This window comes from Micrasema longulum, unplaced genomic scaffold (assembly GCF_059751315.1).
Source record: "Micrasema longulum isolate JH-2025_06_02 unplaced genomic scaffold, ASM5975131v1 h1tg000147l, whole genome shotgun sequence".
Taxonomy (NCBI): domain Eukaryota; kingdom Metazoa; phylum Arthropoda; class Insecta; order Trichoptera; family Brachycentridae; genus Micrasema; species Micrasema longulum.
In genome coordinates, this window is record NW_028277353.1 from 1634093 (window position 1) to 1657947 (window position 23855).

Genomic DNA, 23855 nt, shown 5'->3' on the forward strand with positions numbered 1-23855 from the left:
AGCATACATAACACGGGTTAACAGTATAATTTGAATGCGAAATACATTATGTAAAATAAAAATACCCAGTTATAGTTAAAGGAAAGTATCCTCTCTGAGTTTCCGAGAATTTCATTGTATGAACGTTTAAGGTAATACACTCTCCAATGAACCATTTTTTATTTTCTAGTTGATCATCAAAGAGATGAACCGTCTTGGTATGATGGTAGATCTATCTCACGTGTCCCAGAGCACCATGAGGGCTGCCCTGAATAGTACTGCGGCTCCGGTTCTGTTCTCCCACTCCTCAGCCAGGGCCCTGTGTAACTCCTCCAGGAACGTGCCTGACGAGGTCCTAAGGATGGTGGCAGCTAACGGAGGACTGGTTATGGTTAACTTCTACTCGCAGTTCCTGGCGTGTAAGAACACGGCGGGGGTTGCGGATGCCATTGGTAAGGATTAAAATATAAATAAATAAATTTTATTTTGAAATTTCAATTTCCATGATTTTTTTGTTTTGCACTAAGTAAATACATAGTTATACATAAAAAAGTTAGTGCTTTAAATATTATTTTCCTTAATTTATTACCGCCTTTTAAGTTTTCTCATTGCTTTGAAGTTATCTCTTAGTTTCTTAATTAGTAAGTTGAGTTTTCTCTTTGTTTTTCAGTAATTAATTAAAAAAATATCATTTTATTTTATAATTAATTTAGCAAGTTTCTCCTTCTTTTTCAACCATTTTAAAAAAAATATAAAATAGGCATTAAAGTTCTTATGAATAACCGAATATTTCAATTTTGTTGGCCATTTTCAACGAGTTGTATATAATTCACTTTTATCTTCTTCTTTCTTCTGGCTGTATGTTCCATTTACTTGGGGTCAGTCCTCTTACTCTTCAGTCTATACCTCAGACCAGGGGATTTCTTGTTTGGGTTTTTTATGGTCAGTTGCCGCCTGACGCCAAGGCAGTAATCCCTCTTGCGTACTAGGGCTAAAAATGCTACCGTTGACTATGGTTCCTCCGCTGCTATTCTCAATACATCGCACAGTGTTTCGTTTCATACAAGCTAGAAACTAAAAATTCTGAATGTACTTTTAACTCACGTATGCGATTCATTTAATCCTAAAAAGAGGTTTTTTTTTATTAAATATGTAATAATAATTCGTTTTATAAAAAATATGTCACATTTTGTTATTTCATAAACGAAATAAATTTTCTGGAAATTGATATCTGCATCCAATAATGTATTTAAGGATCATAAATAATTGAAATTATTACTTTAATTCTATTGAATGATAAATCGGTTAACCTATAAAATAAATCATTGAAAATTATATTAGATACTTAGGCATAAAATAAAGATTTCACCCGAGAGAACTAATCTGCCTTCACTTGTTTTGTCAGAATAACCATTTTACAGCTGATTTTATTATGTTAAACATGACAACTGAAAGGGTTTAAATAAACTTAAAAGTTTGACATTGTAAGGAACACAGAAGTGAGGCAACGGACACAGCAACTCTTGGTATCTACTGTCATCCAAGGCGTTTTGGCTGGCAAGGCCATGTACTACGTATGCCTTCCGAGAGCCTTAACCATGCTTGCCTATGTTACAAAGCATCAGGTTCTTGGCGTCCTGGTCGTCCACTGTTGACAATTTGTGGGCAGTTTGCGTCAGAGTTGCGGTACGTGGACTTAACTTGGGAGGATGTACGGGAGGTCGATCGTTGGCCGGAGGCAGATTATGGAATCCATATGCTCCACATAGGGAGCGGATATGGTATGATGATGATAAAACTTAAAGGTTTTTAAATAAAACATTTGTTATAAGTGATTTTCAAATAGATGTATTTTGAGAAATATAAAAAGAGCATGTAATGTAGATAAGCCAAAGGAATAAAATTCTTGTCGAGAAACTCTATTAATACTAATAGAGTTCATTTCACTGGGTTTGGCGCCACAAATATAACAGGACATGGTTGACTTATTTTCAGCCAAAACGTTGCAAATTTTACCATCTACCATTATTAAAAGCATTTTAAATTTTATGGACAATACTACACCTCCAATATTAACATTAAAATTTTCAAGTTTTTCAATTGCATCTTGAAGTTTTTCGATTTCAGACTTAGTAAAAATATCAGTTTCTTTGGCGAAAATAAATTTAATAGGACGACAATAAGAGGTTGAGGAAGGGCTTAAATTTTGCCAAATTACTATATTAGGGTTATCATTAAGCCTTAGTTGTATTGGAACGAATGACATAATAAATAAAAATTCATCTATTGCATACTCTGTGTGAAATTTCTGTTTATAATTACTATGTCCCGAGCTTCCATCTCCACCCTACTTGCATATAAGAGTCAGTACAGAACCTGAAGGAACTCTTTCTTTTAAGACTTCTGATTCTACATTTAGCAATCGTTTCACCGTATGATTTAAAATCACTTGTAGCTGGATTTCTGCACTAGTTTCCGTTATTTTGACAAATTTCTCGCTCAGGCAACATGCTTATTTTGTTTTTCTTTAACTATAAAATGCCGGATATATGTTGTGGTTGGTTTTTATGGCATTTTTACGCATAACTTTGTAGGAATACGAAGATAAATTACAGTCAACGTATAAACTTAGCGCTTCCTCAATTGTCAATGCCCGCTGTTTGTTTACTTGTTGACGTTCCCTACGTATTTTTGCTATTTCATTGGGAGTAGCTTTCAAAATTTTCTTTAGGAGATCGGCAACTGTGCGTTTTCCTGATGCTCGAATAGATACCTGCGTGGCAAACGAAAGTTCTTCAGATGTCTTCGTACTCACTAAATCACGCACTTTTGTCCTTTTGCACTGATCACTGCATGCCTCAAAATCCTTTGCGGGCCTTCCAGTAGACGTAGATGGTTCATTCATGTCTACTGAAGGACTTTGTCGAAAGTTTTCACATATCAAAATATTTTCACTACCGTCGAGCCATTCAAATTTTTTTTTAACAAATCTATCTAGTTTACAGCCAGATTCGGTCCATTTTCTGCTTATATTTAAACAAATAAGCTTAATTTGATTTTTTAACAGTTTTTCACCACTTGCACCGAGTTCACCGACTTCAAATTTACTAACAATATTATTTAACACTCCTTGAAGCCTTTCTTTCTTCGTCAAACTCTTCCACATCACGTACAATTCTTGCCTGGAAATCTCGTATCTGGTACCTGTAAAATAACAAAATAAGATAGATGCAACTTTGTGCGGTAAAATATCGAAACTGTAATGAATTAACAATAAATTGGTCTATTGAAAAATAAAAATAATATTTTGCTACTTTGATATACTCTCCGAGATAAATTCTCGAGAAGTTAGAAATTGATATTTTTTTAACTACTGAAAAATACATAAGTTAAATTATTGTTTTTTTAAATACCTAAATGAAATACATTAAAATATTAGAAAAAAAACCATACAACATACCTTCCAAAATAGCTTCCATTTTTTTTTAAATCGAAATAAAAAACTTTAAACTTGATAAACAACCTTTACACGTCGGACGCCAAAATGCAAATAAATGTAATTAGGCTTTCAAAAACCAATTATCCGACTTTCATATTCTGGTTTGAATCACCCTAAGCATTAATCACCCCGATTAGGCTTACAATCGTCACACTAACTATCTGGTAATGCCCCCATGACGTCATCGTTTAAGAATTCAAAAGTGACTTTTTATCTTGTAGCTTGTATGGGTCAAAACACTGTGCATCGTCCTGCCCGACCCCGCTGCTCTCAACAGCTTTAATCCCAGAGTATGTCTGGGTAACCTGAGAGAAGATTTGTGCCCCTTTCGTATGATGAACTTCATATCCTTTATCATAGTTGTTGAGGTCTTTACCCATAAGGCAAGGGATCGCGTTATATCCCGCAATACTAGGTCCCCTATAATTCATTTTTATAAAATGGAAATAAAGTTGTGATAGAGTGTGGAGCGAACTTCAGACCTTTAATCCGTGAGTCCGCAATACCAGCCATGGAACCACAACTCAATTGAATTCAATAGTTTGTTTACATAATTCATCAGTTTGTAATATTTGAATTCAAAGTACGTAAAAAATATCCAATTGGGTACTTACTCACTTAACATGTCCGGTTGGATCATATCCTGCCATTCCAATATGCAACGATGGATATCGCCTTGTCATTTGCCACAATTAGGTCCCCAGGAGTGTTGCTTTCACACAATACATCATCACCAGAGATGTACCCCCACCTTTGGAGATTTAAAAAAAATCGTGTAACACCCACCCGTAGTCTGTTGAGGGCAATCCATAGAAAGTAGGGTCAGACCAATTAGGTAGTAATAAGAGAAAACCTACAGTAATAAAATATAAGCCACAGATGCCATTGCGGATGTCAATCATGTTTACATTTGTTTTTGCGTATTTAAAATGCCTCCGCTCAAATCCCACCGACTGTGAAATACGCGCAGTTGTAGGTTTTCTTAGTGCTAAAGGGATGAAAGCAGTTGACATTCCCCGTCAAATTGGTGAAGTGTATAAACAAAACATTTTGATTGATGGAATGATACGCAAATGGGCCAGAGCTTTCAAAGATGGCCGAATGAATGTTTATGACGAGGAACTGAGTGGGCAGCCCTCGGTGATCACCGACGATTTGGTGCAGAAAAAGTTAAAGAGTTTACACGTTTGACGATTTCTTCGTTAAAAGAGCAGTTTCCTCAAGTTTCAAGATGTGCTCTCTTTAAAATTGTTACCAAACGCTTAAATTATCGGAAACTGTGCTAACGATGGGTACCAACATTGTTGACGGAGGCGCGCAAAACCAAACGTTTAGGCAGCGCCTTGACTTTTCTTGAGCGTTATAACGCTGAAGGTGACGATTGTTTCAGCTAAATCGTCATAGGTGATGAAAAATGGGTGGCTTATGTTACACCAGAAACAAAACAGTAATCTACGGAATAGCGGCATTTAACACCGCCCGAGAAAGTGAAGTTAAAGCAAACAATTTCAGCCCGAAAAACTATGTGGACCATGTTTTGGGACAGAAAGGGGGGTGTTGGTTGGTGATTTTTTGACTCATGGTGATACAATGAATTCCCAACCAAATTGTGAGACCTGAAAAAAACTGTACCGTGTAATTCAAAACAAAAGGCGCGGCATGCTGAGTAAAGGGATCGTTTGGTTGAATCACAACGCCCGTTTACACGTGGCCAATCGAATTAAAGATCTCATCGCATCATTTGACTGGGTACAATTTGATCATTCACCATACAGCTTAGATCTAGCGCCCAGTGACTACCAAGTGTTTCTACATCTGAAGAAGCATCTCGGAGGTCAACGCTACGATGATGAAGATAGCCTAAAAAAGGCTGCGTTGAAGTGGCTGTCAAATCAGGCGGTAAATTTCTATCAAGACGGAATACAAAAGCTTGTAGTTTGATATGACAAGTGTCTCAATATTGGTGGTAATTATGTGGAAAAGTAAATAAAACTATGGTCTTTCATGGGAAAATAAAATTGTTACAAAATGTTTACTTGTTTTTTTAAATATCAAAACGGTACTTACTTGAAAAACGAGCCTCGGATATACAATATACATTTATGGTTTTAACAAGTAAAATATAAAGTTTTAACAAGTAACATAGAAAATTAGTTCGTTTTACGAAGTTTATTTTTTTACGTACACACATCGGCTAACTATCACGCTCTTAGGAAGTAAAGAGAATTACTACATTACTTAATCTTCACATAGACCTCATTGATTTCTTCTACAAACAAACAAACCGTCACGCCGTTTCCCCGTAAGGGTAGGCAGAGAGGATAGAATGCCATATCACTCATACATACCTTGCTTTCTCTACATTCGTATATCTTCTCATGCTGCACGCCGATTATTCCTACTCTTGACATGTCCATCTTCAAGTGTTTGATGGATTTGATCATGCCATGTCTTTCTCAATCTTCCTCGTTTTTTGCATCCATCAACATTCGAATCGTAGATCCATTCAGCCGTTCTTTCGCTGTCCATTCGCTCTCATATGTCCAAACCAACGTAGCACAACTTTCTTGATTCTGTCGATAATGCATGTCTCGGCATTACGCAGTTTGCGGATCTCGACATTTGTGTACCTATCATACATCGTTTTACCACACACTCGCCTGAAAGATCGCATCTCAGCGGCATTTAACCTAGTTTCATCATTATTTTTTCAAACCCATACTTCGCTCCCATACATCTCCATTGTGAACTGCTAGTTTTACCTCCTGCGATAAGTATGCCAAAGTAGATTTCAGTGCACCGTTCACCCTGTTCCCGACACTTACCCTCCTTTCAATATCTTTCTTAGTCTTTCCATCCCTAGTAAAAATACTTCCCAGTTACACAAATTCTTCTACCTGATTCAGAATATCTCGGTCACCCATTTATCTTTTTTGAACGGTGCACTGAACACATTTAGTTATATTTTCACCCCTTTCAAAAACCATCACTTTCGATTTATCAACATTCATAAGCAAATGGCTTTTCTTGCATACATCGTAGGCTTTTGTTACCAAAAATTGCAGGTCTTCTTTGCTGCTAGCAAGAAGCACAGCATCATCAGCATACAGAAGACATTTAACAATCTAATTAATTTTTTAATGACAGTGTCACGCCTTTCCCGGTTTTTTTCATTTTCTGCATTAATTTTCTTTGTAAAATGTATGTCCGTACCATTGTCATATTCGTTTATTAATTTCCCAAACTTTAAAAAACAAAAATGAAAGATACTTTAAAAACCATTTTAAAGTGAAGCAGGCGCGTAAACTTTATCTTTTTTAAAGCGAACTACTTTCTTTTTCATTTTTGCGAAAGCTGAATACTACGGCTAAATCTTCCCCGTAATACGACCTAAAGTGTTCTTGAGACTTGAAAATGTCCACAGAACACATTCGCGACTTTAAGTAACCCCAGAGGAATAGCTTTAAAACTTATACCTCTGGGAGTTATGTGACTTAGGAAAGGTCACATTTCGTTTGTTATTTTAAGATACAAAATATTATTCAAATGGTACTTGTGTATTGTTTTGAAACTAAAATTAATATGAATCCCTCGTGATATTTATTTATCGGCACCACTAATAACTTTTATTAAGAATACTTATTTTAAAGTATTCTGTGCGTATGGAATAGGTGTATCTTAAGAATAGAGAAATGTCACGACTTTAAAAAAAAAAAATTAAGTAATAAAGATCAACATATTACAACAGAGATGAAGAACATTTAAGAAAAGGTAATATAGAAGTCTAGGCATCCACAGGGCTTATGACCTGTCATTGGCTAGTTTAAGTGGCCATTTTACACACTGTGCAACATTCACCATTCTGCCCATATTTGAACATCAATATTCCTTCGATTCTTTCATCTGTTGATGTTTGTGAAGTTAAAGAGCTGAAACCTTTATTTATATTTATTAAATGTTTTTCATCTCTGTTGTAATTTATTTATTTATTTAAATTTTTATTCCAGTAAAATGGCTATAAAGTGCAGAGCCAATTCTACCATATAAACATATAAACATGTTAATGTTAAAAGCTCCCCAAGGAGTTGAATCCAGTCCTTGTCTACAAAAATTTGGACAAACTCAAAATGTTGTTGATAAATCCACCTGGTCCATGTAGAAGGATAGAAATTGAAAAAAAAATTTTTCAAGCGTTGCTAGTATGTAGGTGAAATAATTCAATAATATGAATCTAACCCGCATTAATAAAGGTTTCAGCTCTTTAACTTCACAAACATCAACAGATGAAAGAATTGAAGGAATATAGGTGTTCAAATATGGGCAGAATGGTGAATGTTACACAGTGTGTAAAGTGGCTACTTAAACCAGCCAATGACAGGTCATAAGCCCTGTAGATGCCTAGACTTCTATAATATTACCTTCTCTTAAATGTTCTTCTTCTCTGTTGCAAAATGTTAATGTTAACAGCTCCCCAGGAAGTTAAATCCAGTCCTTGTCTACAAAAATTTGGACAAACTCAAAATGTTGTCGATAATAAAGATCTATGAAATACTGTCGAGTAAAAAAAAAAAAAAATCCACTTGTTAGTAGCTTAAAAAATATTTTTAGATTTTTAATTTTGAATTCCCATGAAAACGGTTATTGCATTGGCCACGCCCTAAATACGTGGCGATATATGTTAATTTTTAACTTTGTTTGAAACCGTTAAATTTTTTTATAGAACATCGTCACAAAACTTGATGTCACAATTATCAATGCCGGTCGCGTTTTTTTAAGGACATATTTTTTTTAAATTAACGAATGAAAACATTTCTCCCCAATATCAAAATTGCTTTTAAAAATACAAAAAAGTGTTCTAAATCCATTTCATATATTTTTATCGGTATTTGTAGTTTGTAAAATTTCTCTCTTCTGGGTATAATATTGTTTGACATTGTTAGTAAAATAAATACCCCTGCATGGTCATCAGAGGTTAGCATTTAATATATTTATTAATTGATTTATATGGTAACATAAAATGGTTCGTGTTTTTTTTTTCTATAACAGTCTACTTTTATTTATTTAGTTAATATTATAACCGTAACTTTCCAAAAAAGAGACAAGCTTTTTTGCTTGGAAAGTGACTTACACTGTTATAGTTATTTAGTAATTTGAAGTTATATTTTTTCGAATATACATGAAAAAAATAAAATTGCAAAATAAAATGAAAAAAAGAAAATAAAAATACGTTAATATTAATTACAATAGAATGTTGTTCAGCAGTCTTGTAATATTTAATCATGTACTCAAGAAAGAATCGTAATTCATTTTTATAGAAATTTAAAAAATGGTTATTGATTCTAGTTAATTACCTAAATGTGTCTAATTACCATTATTCAGGGTATTCAATCTTTCTTACATTCTGCTTCAAGATTATGGCGTTGAAAGCTAAAAAAACGGACATTAAAATATCAGATGTTCAACACTTTGTGAGGAGATATTATCGCAAGTACCAAAGTCATTGTCATTGCGTCTACTATCCATACATGCAATTAGCCGGTTAGCTTAACCACACAGGTACTGTAAATGGCGTCCGAGAGTTTGAACTACGCTTGTTTACTTTACAAGACATTATAAGGTCTGGAAAATGTCTGAACTTGGGACGCGGATCTTACTTTAGAGGACGTATGAGAGTTGGATGACGTTAGATAAATCTGAAGATAGTTGGGTATGCTATATGCTCAAACTTGGAATCGTATATGAAAAAAAGAGAAAAATGTACACAGTCACGTTTATGTAAATAAACATAAGCATTTAATAAAAGAAGTAGGTGCACGAGCAAAACTCAGTGGATGATAAAAGTTTTTTATGAATCTTTCTGTATATTCTGAGTTATGGAGCGGAGCTTTTAGTGATTTGAGGTTAAGATTTGTTCCGTAATTTTATTATTTTAAATATTTATGTAAAGAGAGAAAAAATAAAGTTGTGTTCATTGTATAAATTTATTTTAATGCTTCCAATGTGGCGATCTTAGAATCAAACAGATAAATAAAATACGAAATTCGCTCGGTCTTTTATAAAAGTTAAACCACTAAATTTGTGTGGCCGTTGATGTGAATACCTGTCAGGAACAGGTTTCCTTCGCAGTGGTAATATCCACAATCACACTGCGTGAAAGACGAAGGGGGTAAACACAAACTATAATTACAATACCTCAGTGGGTCATAATATCTACACACATGAGCGAGTTCTTTGAAATATGTCATCGTACACTTTATCTATTGATAAGGGTTGAAATTTAACCAAGCAATTATCTGTTGCTTCAGATTTTAGATTATATTTGTAGGTAAATACGTCATATGAATGTTGTTTATGTACGGGCAGATAAAGATTACAATTATATGTGTGGAATAGAACCTTAAACCTGAAAGCTGTAATATTTTAAAATAAGTGATATGTGTTGGTTAATATTAAACTTTTTTTTATTTATCTGAGAGTTGCTTTATTATTTACCTTACGTATAATATACAAGGTTTTTATATCAAAAGTGGATTTTTCTGCAATTAAATTTCTATAAATTTATCTAAAATACTAATGTGAGTCAATCAGGAACTTCTCAGCATTTGCTCAGGTGGAGAGGAAACTACTTAAAACTCTTCAGGAGAACCCGGCCTGTTGACGTAGTCATCCGAGACGTCTTTGCGTTGCTCAGAAGTGGACTACATAGACGTAAATCACAAATATCATGATCGAGTGCAGCCGCCATGCTCAGTCATGAGGGAAAAGACGAGAGAAAAAGAAATAAACTTTTATAAAAATACATAAATTTAAACATTTTATTGTTGTCGGTTGTCATTTGACCTAAAATGCAAATAACAACGGGAGAAATCAGGTGCTTTAACGAAAGTGAAATCGGGTTGTGGCTAGTGTCTCGGACTCACGGACCAAAGGTCCATGGTTCGAATCATACTCTAACACAACTTGATTCCCATTTTCTAATAGTGAGTTATTTACAACTCGTTGAAAATGGCCTTCAAAATTAAATATTTGGGTAAATCATAAGAACGCAACTATTTATTTTCTTAAAAAAAAAAAGTCGAACTGTCATTGTAAATGCCATTTTAGGTGGGATTCATATTGCAACCTAGCAAATAAAAAAAAGACCTAAAAAAGATTACCAGGAGTAGGAAAACAAAAACCCGAAAGTATTATTTGAGGAAAAATAATATCCCAAATTTATTAATCGTTTGACCAAGCATGCAGTCTCAAAAGGTTAATGTGGTAAATTTGCAATCGTTGAAAATAACAGCCAATGACAATTTACGATATATATTTTTTAAAAAGGTAAAATCAATGTCCCCCTTTTGTATCCAGTGCTGCATAAGGTACTCCATTAGTAATTTAATGCATTGTAGTTCCATCATTTGTTTAAAAAAAGTAAGATGATCATATTACGTTTCAGGTGCCAGTTCAGAAACTCCTATAATAAACTCTACTCGATTTTCTTAGTTGGGGTTTTTACCGGAAAGCAGTCGTCGAGTTGAAGCCACTCGTCCAGAGTTCTGGTTCTATTTTACATACAAAACTATATTTTTCATCCGTCTGCACAAAAAAATTATAAAAATTGTGTTTTTTCGTAAAAGCAATGAACAAAATATTAAATTGCATTGTAATCAACACACCAGTTCATAAAATCGCGCCATGGCTAATAAAGCCATAAAATTCAGAGTTAAATGAATACGAAATGTGATGACCCAATTTATATTGTTATTTGAGGCACACAAATAATAATGGTCCAGCTCCATAATTTACCAAACACGCGCTCTTTGCTTGATTGCATAGTTTTATAATTTTAATAAAAAATGCGTTAAAATTACATAAATAAAAATGAGAAGGATCACAGGAATATGAAAATTATAAGCATTTATAAAGCTGATGACCTGTAAATGGCTAGTTTAAAATTGACCGATAAGTCTTTATTTACTATGTATTCATATTTTTTTCAGCCTGAGTATTCTGTGTGAAATATAACTTGAACCCTGGACGAGTGTTTTTGATTCGTTGACTATTTAAGGTAAAATCTCAGAGGGAATCGAGGGATGATAAGTCCGTCTCGTAGTTCATTGGTTGGCGTGTTTGCTTACTGTGTTTAAGGTCCTCGGATCAATTCCTGGTGGGGTGGACCTAAAATATTAGTTTAAAGGTAGTCCTACACTACAATGTAAGCGTGAGGCTTATCACCTTACTCATATAGTTATTAAAATATTACAAAACAATTAAGATAAGAAAATATAGTAGTACAGATATCTACAGGGCTTATGACCTGACATTGACTGGTTTAAGTGGGCACTTTACACATTGTGTAACATTAACCATTCTGCCTATTTATAAACATCTGTATTCCTTCAATTCTTCCATCTGATGATATTGTAAATTTGAAGAAGTGAAACCTTTGTTGATGCGGGTGAGATTCATCAGATTAAATTATTTCACATACTAGGCAAAGCTAGAAAATGTTTTTAAAAAAAAAACTTCTTCTTGAATATCGTAATATTTACAGCTCTCTAGGAGGTTGAATCAAGTCCTTGTCTGCAAAATTTGGGAAAACCTAAAATATTGTAATAAAATTAATAAAACAACTTTGTTTTTAACCAACAATTTTAATATTGTGTTTACAGTTGCTATTTGTCACAGAAAATAAATGCAACCAATATTTTTGATTTTATCTGTGGCGGACGCATCTACTAATGTCGTTTTTTTCTAAGCTTTCTTCCGTGCCAGACAGTACAAAGCGTAGACGGTCGTAGGTCGTAAGAGATTATATTGAGCAATCTCTTTTATTTTAAATCTTATATCTCATATATATGTTTTATTAAATAAATCTCCATATGACAATAAAGTCACACGACCAGCGACAAGTTAATGAAGTCTAATTGATTCAATATTAATGAATCCGAGGTTTAAATTATAATGGAATGCATGAATTTATTATAAACACTAGATTACAAAATGATACCAATATGGATTTATGGTTTAATTGGGAATGAGATACATCAAGAAACAGTCATTTGGGTCAAAATGCTACCCTAAATGTTTTGAGAATCTTTCTGGGCAATGAAGTCATGGCTATTAATGGATGCATCAATCACTGGATCTCATGACAAATCCAACCAGATATCCATGACTTCAGATAAAAAACTTCAGATCATTGAAACAACCAGCCAGGATGTCATTTTTTATGACTCCGATTTCAACGAGTCACCATTGTTTTATTTTTTATTATTTACGCAAGACTTTGTTCAAATCAGTTATTTAGAATTCTTTCAATCTAAAATAGTTAAATTAGTTTTTTTAATAGATTCTGGAAGCGGGTAAAAATTTAAATAAAAAAATAAATGTAGTTATTTTACTATATTAAATTCAAATGCTGTAAGGTGTTTTCATATCAAATTGTTTTTCTCTAATTTATTTCTGTGATTTATGTGTAACAAACTTTGAGCCCATTTGGACCTGTCTTGGATATTCTAGCGTTGCGGCTTAGTTAATGGTGATTGAATTTGTGGATGAAAAATCGTGGGTTTGGGAATACGATTTCGGGTAAACTGTATCAAACTTCAACTTAATTTTTATTTATCGATCCTCCACGAACAAATCGTTGCAACTCATATAGTTGTCTCATATTTGGAACTCTGATATTTTACGTAAATGTAGTACCCTTTGCACAACTCGTTGCGAATACATAAACTTTGATGATTGATTTATATAATGATGAAGGTTATTAGAAAATTATTTTAAATTTATTTTCCTATTAATTTGGAATATTATAAGTCTTCTAAATTCTAGTTAGAACATATGATTGATGTCGGGGTCAACACTGTAGGATTTGGGTTGTTGAGGGTTGGAGTTCCTACCCCAGTTAGAGATTGACAGAGAAGACACGAGTTTGGTGTTTAATGCGTACTTATTACATGGCAAATGAGAAACAGCACCTGGTTGTGTAGCGCAAACGTAGCAGCAATGATGGGTTGAAGAGACAGAACTTGAATTACATGCTGAAACTATGTGACGTCGTCGTGCTGGACTGAACTGAATTTGTTGAGCCAATTGACTGAAGTTGTGTCCTGTGGTCTCTTCATAGACCGATGTAAATGTACTGCAAAACAATGCTCACTATTTCATGAGAAATACTGTTTGAGTTGCCGTATTTGGATTCTATAGAAAGTGATGACATTGCTTTCTTCAGTCATCACACTATTTCAGGTGAAACGTTTTAGTACGTGTTGTCATCAATTTTGAACTAAAAACCCAACATGGTGACTAAAAACAGCCTCAAGGCTTCTCTGTCAGCTCCAGTAAATCCTCTCAAGCCAGGATCACTTTCCGTAGTTCTGACATGAAATACCGACAAACAGTCAACATAAGACATCTTGGACGTCGAGAATATAATGCGCTGTAAAGTAAACACGGGCAGTTAAGGCTCTGAAGAGGCATCCGCAGTAAATAGTCTAGGAAACCATATCATTAGAGTTTGCTTCATTCGTTCTCTTACTTCTTTTTTCCTTTTAAAATCAAACCACCGCACATCCAAAGTCCTTCTTAAATACTTTTTTCCCGAGTTTAATACAGTGCGTTCGAATGTTAAATAAGCCAATATTAATGTGTTAGTTCCTGTCAGTGAACCAACTGAATACACACATTTTGATTGTATTAGTAGCCACACTAGAATATTTTATTTGAAATCGTTCTGTCACGTACACACAAAAGGCCCATATGCATGTCGGTGAAAATCTAATAAGCTTCCAAAATGAAATAAATTTTGTAAAAAAAATTGCTAGGGTGTTAATAAGTGTTTCTAATAAATAAATGTTTCTATGGTACTATTGAATATTTGGAAAATGTAAATAATAATGTAGGCATTACACAATAAATTTAAACTACTATTTTAGTTTAAATTGTATTTATTTATTTATTAACAGCTTTTACATATACAGCGGTTATAATCAATTCACAAATATATAAATTCAATTAAAAATAAAAATATCAAATACTTAGATTGAGTTTTTGTACTGACTATAATTATAATAATAAAAATACGTGTATAGTTTTATTCCATTTATATTTTTTTACAATACACAATACAACCCCTGCTTGCATTTGTATATAACATAGAAATTCTTTCAGTCTCCCACCAGTCTGACGATGTCGGTCACGACGAAACCCGGTCACTGGTAAAAAATTATTTATAAAAGTGGAATAAAACTATATACGTATTTTAATCAATATAATACTAATTACTTAATTATTTTTTTTACTTAAAAATAATTGGTTCATAAAATTTGTTAAAGTTGTAACAAAAATGGATATTTTTTGGTCATCTGTCTGTTTGTTCCCGAGAGTATAAGTTCTTGTGAACAGAAAATATTTGTGCAAATTTGTCTTAGAGATATTAATGTTTCTAAAATAAATGTTATGCCTCATTTACACATTGAAATTGATACATTTGACCAAATCAGGAACATCAAAAAGATTATTAACAACTTTGTACGAAAAAAAAAATATTACTATTACATTAAAAGGCCCAATTATTATTTGAGTAATAATTTTAAGTAAATATTTTGTACGTAAATGAAGGTTATGTTAATTTTATATTTGTTTTTAGTCAGACTGTAAAAAATCACTAGGGGCAATAACTCCGCCAATTGACAGTTTGTACCTTTGTTTTATTATTTTGTATCAATCACATTCCATATTTTATGGTCAATAAAGATAATAATTATTATTTTTTTACCATATGCAAAGTTTTTTAGTACTTTCGACTAGAACGTTAAATGGACATAGGCCATATTCAATGTTTCATTATGAAGTCACCCCACTGTGCATATTTTAGCTAGACCAATCACGTTCCAGTACCGTTTCGCGCCCAGTTTAGACGTTTGCTTGTTTTTCCATTTCCTGCCTAATTATTTACATTTGTTTATATTTTCATGCTTCCGCCTACAGCGCACATCAATCACATCAGGGATGTAGCTGGTATCGAGAGCGTTGGTCTGGGGGCAGGATATGATGGAATCAATTTGTGAGTACACTCCTTTATTACTTTGTTATGAATGTATTCAACTCAATGACTTTTTCAAATATCAATAAAGGTAAAGGTGAAAGCAGAAATGAAACAGATATTCGGTAACTATCCGTTATCCGGCCTAATTTTACTATCCGGCCAGATACCGGATAGTAGCTCAATATCCAATCGGATACTAGATCATTATCATCATTCTATTTCCGCACCTAATGGTGCATAGGGCACTGCATTGATACATCAATCGCAGCGTAACTTGATCATTTTTGTTGAATGAAGGTAGAGTGATCAGTTTTACGCTTCAAGTACCAGGGACTATGAAATATTCTAGTGTTAAAACACAATTTTCATTAAATATTTCGGATCAAACATGTCGGGAATTGAACCCGAGACCTCTTGTATGGTAGGCTAACGCGGCCGACCAGGGATTCCAGATATACCTACGGCCGAATAACTAATTCCGGATAGTATCTCAATATTCGGCTGGATTTCCGATTCCAGATAGTACCTCAATATCCAGCTGGATACCGGGTGATAATTCAATATCATGTAAACCTTCATATACCCATATATTAATTTAACTGCCAAAATCTTATGAAATAAATTGATTGACACTTAATTGATTTATTGATATCGAACGTGTTTGAGAAAAAGGAAGTAACCCTTATTATTTGAAAAACTGTATTTTTTCATAAGAAACGTTTGTCAGTGTACAGTATATATCATTTAAATCGAAAAAAAATTTAATCCGTAATAAAAATTTAAAAATTTAAAAATAAATAAATTAAAAATACGTTTGCGTGCAAAAAATAAAGCGCATGGGGTAAAACTACGTAAACAACTAAAATTGTATTAATAATAAACTTATAAACCATATTGAGATGCAACTTATTGATCAATTAGTATTCATTAAAAATATCATGAAAATATCTAAACCGATTTTTACTTTGTGGACACTATATTTTTTGTTTTTAACTATGAGAAAAATTTACGTTTAAACTGGGGTGTTTTTTATAATTTTATTAAACAAAGAGTCGTATATCCGGCTATTTGGCTTACAGGTTTGCCGGATATTCGGTATCCGGCCAAACTACTATCCGCTTCATCGCCAGTTTTCATTTCTTATAATACATAAATAAATTGCGATAAATAAGTCAACAAGTTCTCGCTGTTTTTCGTAAAAAATTATGCTGTATTTTTTTAAATGAGTACATAATATTTTATCAAAAGTATTGCCAATCGCCAGCGACTACTTTCTCCCATCTTTCTGGCAGCATACGAATACCATCTCAAAAGAACTACTTACATTTTTTGAGGTTATCCACACGAATCGAGCCTTTTTTTGTTGCATCTTCATAAGGATGGAAGTGCTGATCAGCCAGGTCATGAGTCATCAATTAGAACAAGTGACAATTGAAAGGAGAAATGTCCGATGAATACGGTGGGTTGAAAAGGACTTCCCATTTGGGCGTTTCCAAATATGTTTTTACTGGCCTTTCAACATGTGGCCGAGCGTTGTCATGCTTTAAAATGATTTTATTCTGTCTTTCCTCGTATTGCGGTCATTTTTCCTTCAATGCTCGGCTCAAACGCATCAGTTGTAGTTGATAGCGATCTCTCGTGATGGTTTCGTTGGGTTTATGGAGCTTATAATGAGCATTACCCAGCTGATCATGGTGCACAGCAGAGATGATGTTTGGTGATGTTCCAACAGAATATGGTCACCGTAAGTCTCCACAAAGATTCTACGTGCTTTAGCTACAGATTTATTTTTAAAAAGTCACGCAGGAAAATTCTCATTTTTTATGGCACGAAATTTGACGTGTTTAATGCTATGAGAAAAAAAAGCTGGAATAACATATTCTATCATTTTAAGCTTAATAGTGGAACTTTACAATGAAGTTGGCTGTAGTATTTCCCGATATAAAAAGGCAATGATAACACCAGCCGTTGGGAAACCACAAGAACTTGTTTAAGTCCCTATCATAGGTATATACAAAAGTCCCTATTATAGGTATATACAAAAGTCCCTATTATACGTATACAGAAAAAAAAAAACTATAATTTTTCTATTCATCAGTACACAAAATCTCTAATGTTTAAGAGCGTATATTATATTGATGTTATAATTCTTAAAAGATAATTAGAATATTTAGAAAAGAAAACTCGCATAAATGGGAAAAAATGTGTCTATATTTTGACCGAAACACATTGGAAGCCGCACTTAACCCAACGAAGAATTGCATTTGCCTACGTCTGTAAAGGCCTTGTAAATGCCTAGACATCCATATTCTCCTCTTGAAAATGTTTTCGCTCTCTATTGCAATATATCTCAGATTTACTTAAGTCCCTAAATGAACGTATTTTGAAAGATTTGATCACGACAAAACCCGGTCATTTGTGAAAGTTACAAATCAAAGTGAAATGAAACTAAATACTGCTTTTTTATAAAAATTAAAGCGCAGTTACACCAATAAATTTCAATTCAGAAACTAAAACAATTGTTTTAATAAAAGCTTTCCTAAACTTCTATATAATGAGTAAAATTAACAACAGTATTCATAGCATCACATTGTAATGCTGCCTCGAGGTATTATGTAACAAAAATGTCGCGTTATAAGTCATCCACAATAATAATTATAAAAAAGTAAGAAAGACTGTTTTCTTTAGAAAGATAAAAAGTGTGACCGCTAAAAATAGTTTACAAAAGGCAGGGTTTGTTGTTAAAGAAATACGGATGCAGAATTGCAGAAGCTTCCGGAAAATGAAAGACCCAAAGCACAATATAAATCTGTGAAAAGAGCATCTTCGACAAGGAAATGTCTTATTTATTGTCGTTGTTAATATAACGTTAATTAATATTAAAATTGGAAATTAACGATACTTCCAAATGTTAAATGTATCAACTTGTGGGAATTATATCAAAACGAGACTAAAAAAATACAACGGAGATGGAGAACATTTTAGAGAAGAAAATATGAATAAAAGTTTTCTTTAATCAACCGTTTTGCCTATGTATAAATATCCACATACCTTCGATTCTTCTATCTGTTGATTAAAGTGACGTTGAAGAGCTAAAACCTTCATTGTTGTGTAGAGATTCATCTGATTGAATTATTTCACATACTGAAAACAAGATTACAATTTTTATACTTCTCCTTGGACCAAACTTTTCTGTCAATAAACATTGGTATGAACTCAAAATATTGTGATGAAAACTAGATAATTGATGTTTCAAGAGAGACAAATTTAGTTGTTTAATTTATTGCAATACACATTGTGTACCATTCACAATTTTTCCAGTTTTATTTGAAGTTTTTCAAATAGTCTAACACCTGGAAAAACTGACGAAATGTGGATGTTCAAAATATTAACCCTAAAAAAGTTTTAATGTCATCAAGGGATATTTTTCTTTACAAGTAAATATAACAATATAACTAAATGTCTGCCAGTTTCAAGAAGAACCCGTCTCTTCGTCAGGACACTCACTACACAAACATGAAAATACTAAAATACACTCACCTTTACCATCACCGTAATATACATACTATTTACGAAAAAAATCATAAATTACACGCAGAGTTAGGATGATGCAATTACCGCCGTGTCCGAACATGCAGTCAAAATTAGGTTAGTAATATTTAATGGTATTTTGGTGATTGGGTGGGGTTGAAAATAGCACTATTTTTATTTTTATTTTTTTAAATAAAAAATTGGTTGTATTAAAAATATTTATTTGATTTTTTTAAATGAGAAACTTCTCCATGATATTTCTGTTTTTGGTATTTGAACTCAGAGTAATAATATTTGGTGGTGATGGCTAGGGCCTTTTGGCGCAGCCGTTATGTTAGCACGCTCAGGGACTGCCGGTAGGCTTTCCGTCAGCGTGCTCCACCAAATTGATAAGGATTGACGTCCGCGTGTCACACTCCGCAAAGGAAATCGCGTAAGCGTAACCTTAACTTCTCGGTCACGGACGGAAACCCTTATGTTGAAATGGTATGTGTAAAGCTAGGGTTTCCTAGGACAGCGGTGCCCGTATTTTAACGGCCGTAGTGAACGGTGATGCAGTGGACAGCCGTCGTAAAGGTGACTAGAGTGTGGTTTTCTAGGAAAACGGTGTTATCAACACCATTTAACACCGTTTTTCTAGGAAACCACTCTCTAATCACCTTTACGACGGCTGTCCACTGCATCACCGTTCACTACGGCCGTTAAAATACGGGCACCGCTGTCCTAGGAAACCCTAGCTTAAGGTGCGATAGTAAGTGAAAGAGAGTACTCACGGTTTGTACGATGTTTATTACACTGAATCAATACAAGAGTTGATTAATGACTATTTAATTAATGTAGAATACGAAATACTAAAAACTAGATATTTAGATAAAACGTGGATGACGAAGCAATTCAGGAGCTGCACGAAGTGCGTGCGGTTTGGTGGGCGATTCGGGAAGACCCCCTCGTTTTCGCTTATTCGGTCGGCCTGGTGTAATTCCTTTCGTCTATGTTCGGCTCTTGTCGGCTCACCGAACACGTTCGGCGTGACGTCGCCTGCTGGCGCCACAAATACGTCAACCTATAGAGAAGCCCTATTACTGTGTTTCATAAAAACAACAACAAATTGGCGGCCATTTTGATTTGTTTGACAACAAACACATAACGGTTCTATCGGATGCTTTTGTCGCTGTGCTTGGCTTTGTTTGTTAATAACTAGGATATTTACGTTGTCTATATATCTATATATATAAAAGGCAATGTTCGATCGGTTGTCCTCGATGGACTCGATAACTACTGGACCGATTTACGTGCGGTTTTCAGATAAATGTACATCTTTGCTGCGATAAGGTTTATAGCTCATAAAATCTTCAGTGTATTACGTACAAAAAAAGTTAGTAGTGTAAATGTTTTTTTATCTATCACCAGGGTTGCATTTGCCGAGAATGCGGATACAAAAAAAAATGGACGGAGGTTATTTTTTTTTGTATAAAGAAAGCTTGTTTTTGAATGTTTACAAACAACATTTGTTTTTTTATAGATCCCAATCAGATTATTTAATTTAATTCCTTATAATTTCTACGCATTTATTTCTTTTTACTAGATTTTAAATTATACTTAAATAATATCAACTAACATTCAGAGAGCAGAGTTTGACATTTGCACATAATGAATTATTTTACGTTTTGGAATTCAAACACAAACAAGTACTTGGGTATCTACTTAAATTAAATATTTGAAAATCTATGAATTACTTTTAGATTTGGAATTTAATCATAAACAAGTACCTACTTACCAATGAAATATTACAACATCTTGTTTACGTTTATTCGAACAGTTTTTACTAAAGATTTTTTGGTAAATTTTTGTAAGTATACTTAATAATGTTTAATCTTAAGAGGAAACGCGGTCTGACTTTTCTTCATTCAAACGTATTCACGTATTTTCTCTCTGAATTATGACACTAGTGAAATGTTTTTTTTACAATAACAACAACAGGAAAAAACTATCACGCCGCTTCTTCGTAAATGTATGCAGATAGGATAGAACGCCACATCACTCTATCTTTGCATTTAGATCTCGCTTTCTCAACATTCACCGATTTTCTCATGCACGCGCCGATCATTCCGACTTTTACTATGTCCTTTTTCAAGTTTTTGTTGGATTTGGTCATGCCATGTCTTTTACGGTCTTCCTCTTTTTAAACATCCATGAGCATTTGCATTGTTTATATTTTTAGCCGTTCTTTCGTTGTCCTTTCGCTCTACACGTCCAAACCAGCGCAGAGCTCTTTTTTACGCATTATAGATATTTACAATTGGCGTGTCTCTGTGTTTCGTTTTTAAAAAAATCAGCACACCTATTTATCAAATTTTTCTGTTCTCATAATTTATCTTAACTGAAACACAAAAATTTTAATGTTTACGTACATATCTAATTTGGACTTAATACAATAATTGATATCAAACTTTCGATTGTGTTCATTTAATCTATTTAGCAAGAACTCAAATAAAGCAATAGCAAGCATTGCCGGGTTCAGCTCGTAATAAATAAAAATTGACCATGACGAATTGCTAAATGCTTGGTTGCAGCAGTAAAAGCGTCAAAAATGTTAAAGGAGTCGGTTTTCACAGGTAATTGATTTCGAATATTTTCCCATGATTTAGATTGATTTTTGGCATTTATTGTCCCGACATGTGTAATACGTTGCTTAAAAACTTTCCTTATATTAGCATATTTACTTCAGATACTATTTTTTCTTAATTTAGGGGATACATTTGTGAATTACAGTATATTTACTGTTGATAATGACAGTTGATTACGAACAATATGCCAGGGCCGCATTAGGCATCCATATAAAGTTTGAGTCTTTATCGAGTAAAGGCCGATGAAAATTTTACTAAAAATAGCAATGTAAACCTTGAAATTGCATCTTTAATGATGTGTCCAAATTTCAGGCCGCTACTACTTGCCGTTTCGGAGATATGATGGACAAACAAACAAACTAAACACAGGACTTTGGTTCCATGAGGTTAGGATTTATGTCTCAATAAATGTAACACATGTATATTGTGAATAAAATGAAAAACAAATAAAAAATAAACACGCACATGTATTTTCAGTTTTGTAAAATAAATATAGGCGAATTATAAAAAAAAAATGGAATTACCCTGCAATCATAAATATACAGGTACATATTTAAAAGTATTTACAATGCAATTAAATATCCATTTGGCAATTCTTGACCTGAGTACGGCCCATTGTTTTGCTGCGAACTACAGCTTACTTAATACCCCATAGTCATATAATGCTTTTCCTACGTTATGGCTCCTCTATAGCTTGGCGCATTTTTACTCTGAGTATTTGAATGTAAAATTTTCACTTCTGTATTCGTATTAAAGTCGTGATTTGAATTTATGAGGCGATTGGTACACATCGTCATCACCATTACCTTTCCGCACCGAATGGTGCATATGGCACTGCATTGGTGCACCAACCGCAGGGTATCTGGATAATTTTTGTTGCATGAAGGTAAAATGATCAGTCTTATGCTTCAGGTGCCAGTCCAGGGATTATGAAATATTCTAGTATGATAACACCCTATTCAATAAATATTTCATCTCAACCTGCATGGTAGGTAAACGCGCTGACTATTACACCACGAGGCCGACGATTGATGAACTATGAAAATTATCATTTTTTTAACATCTTATGTGTTCTTTTTGCAAATATTACAGCTACATGACATTTTTCTAATACACCTCGATAAGCATGTATTGGATTGTGGTTGGTTTGTAAATAGTTGTAAAATACATAACTTTTATCTTTACAATTTATAAGTAATTTCTCAGTACTATTTTACGTGTAACAAGCAAACTTTATATTTTTGGGCAAGAAGGATATTTTTCTATTTAGATTTAAGATTTACACAAAATTTAGTTGCTTTTATTTTTATTATTATGAAAAACGGGGGTCAGTGCAATATCTATTGGAAAGGGCCAACGAAAATTAATTATTGCTCGAAGAACCTAAGATTTTAAAGAACCTGGCTACTGAGTGAATGGCGAGTGTTCTCATGCGGCTAAATCTCCCCCTCAAGCCCTGGTCAATAAAGCGTCGGACTATTAATCGGAGTTGACCAGGTGTAAGAGCGTCCATTCTCTACTTCCGGGTCCACGACCTGAGTCCATTGCGAGGAGCTTATTTGGGCATCCAGCCGTAGAGCTCTGGAATTACTGTTATTTACGTTTTTAAATAAAATAATTAATTTTATGTTAAAGCAACAAAGAATTAAGAGGGGTCAGGTGAGCCACTCTGTCTGGTTTAGGCTTGTAGGTGTAATTTTTTTTTCCAAAAGAATAGGCAAAAAAAATATTTTTTTCCTATGCTAATAATAGAAATCAGTACAGTTAATAATGATACATTTTACTGACGCGAAAAATAAACCCAGAAAAACGTTAATACTAACTATGATAATGGCTATGAAAATCTACAAATTGACACAACCATTAGAATAAATTACTACTCACTGATAATTAAAAAGTACTTAGGACCGATTTACGTCAAATTTAATTCAAACTCAAATTACGGCTCAAAGAGTTTTATTTGCCCAAATATTGTACTATCTGGTAAAATTAATGTTATAGCCACTTAAACGAGTGAAGAATGTAATTAAAATGGTCATCTTGACGCTAACACCCGATTAACTCTAACTCTCGGGTTTAACGATACATAAAACTTAGGTTAAATTTCCGTTTCGTAGTTAAACTAAAGAGAGAGTTGAAATAACAGGCGGGTTAAGATGAAATTAAGGGATATTATTCCATT

At 33.6% G+C, this 23855-nt stretch overlaps 1 protein-coding gene across 2 annotated transcripts in view; it reads left to right on the forward strand.

The window, feature by feature from the left end:
- LOC148284150 (dipeptidase 1-like) overlaps positions 1 to 23855 on the forward strand; it is a 275985-nt gene that overhangs the window by 243507 nt on the left and 8623 nt on the right. For both annotated transcript variants that reach the window (XM_088242587.1, XM_088242588.1), the window contains 2 exons: positions 170 to 431; positions 15458 to 15533. In XM_088242587.1, coding sequence (XP_088098713.1) covers positions 170 to 431; positions 15458 to 15533 — 338 coding nt within the window. The remainder of the gene's footprint in view (positions 1 to 169; positions 432 to 15457; positions 15534 to 23855) is intronic.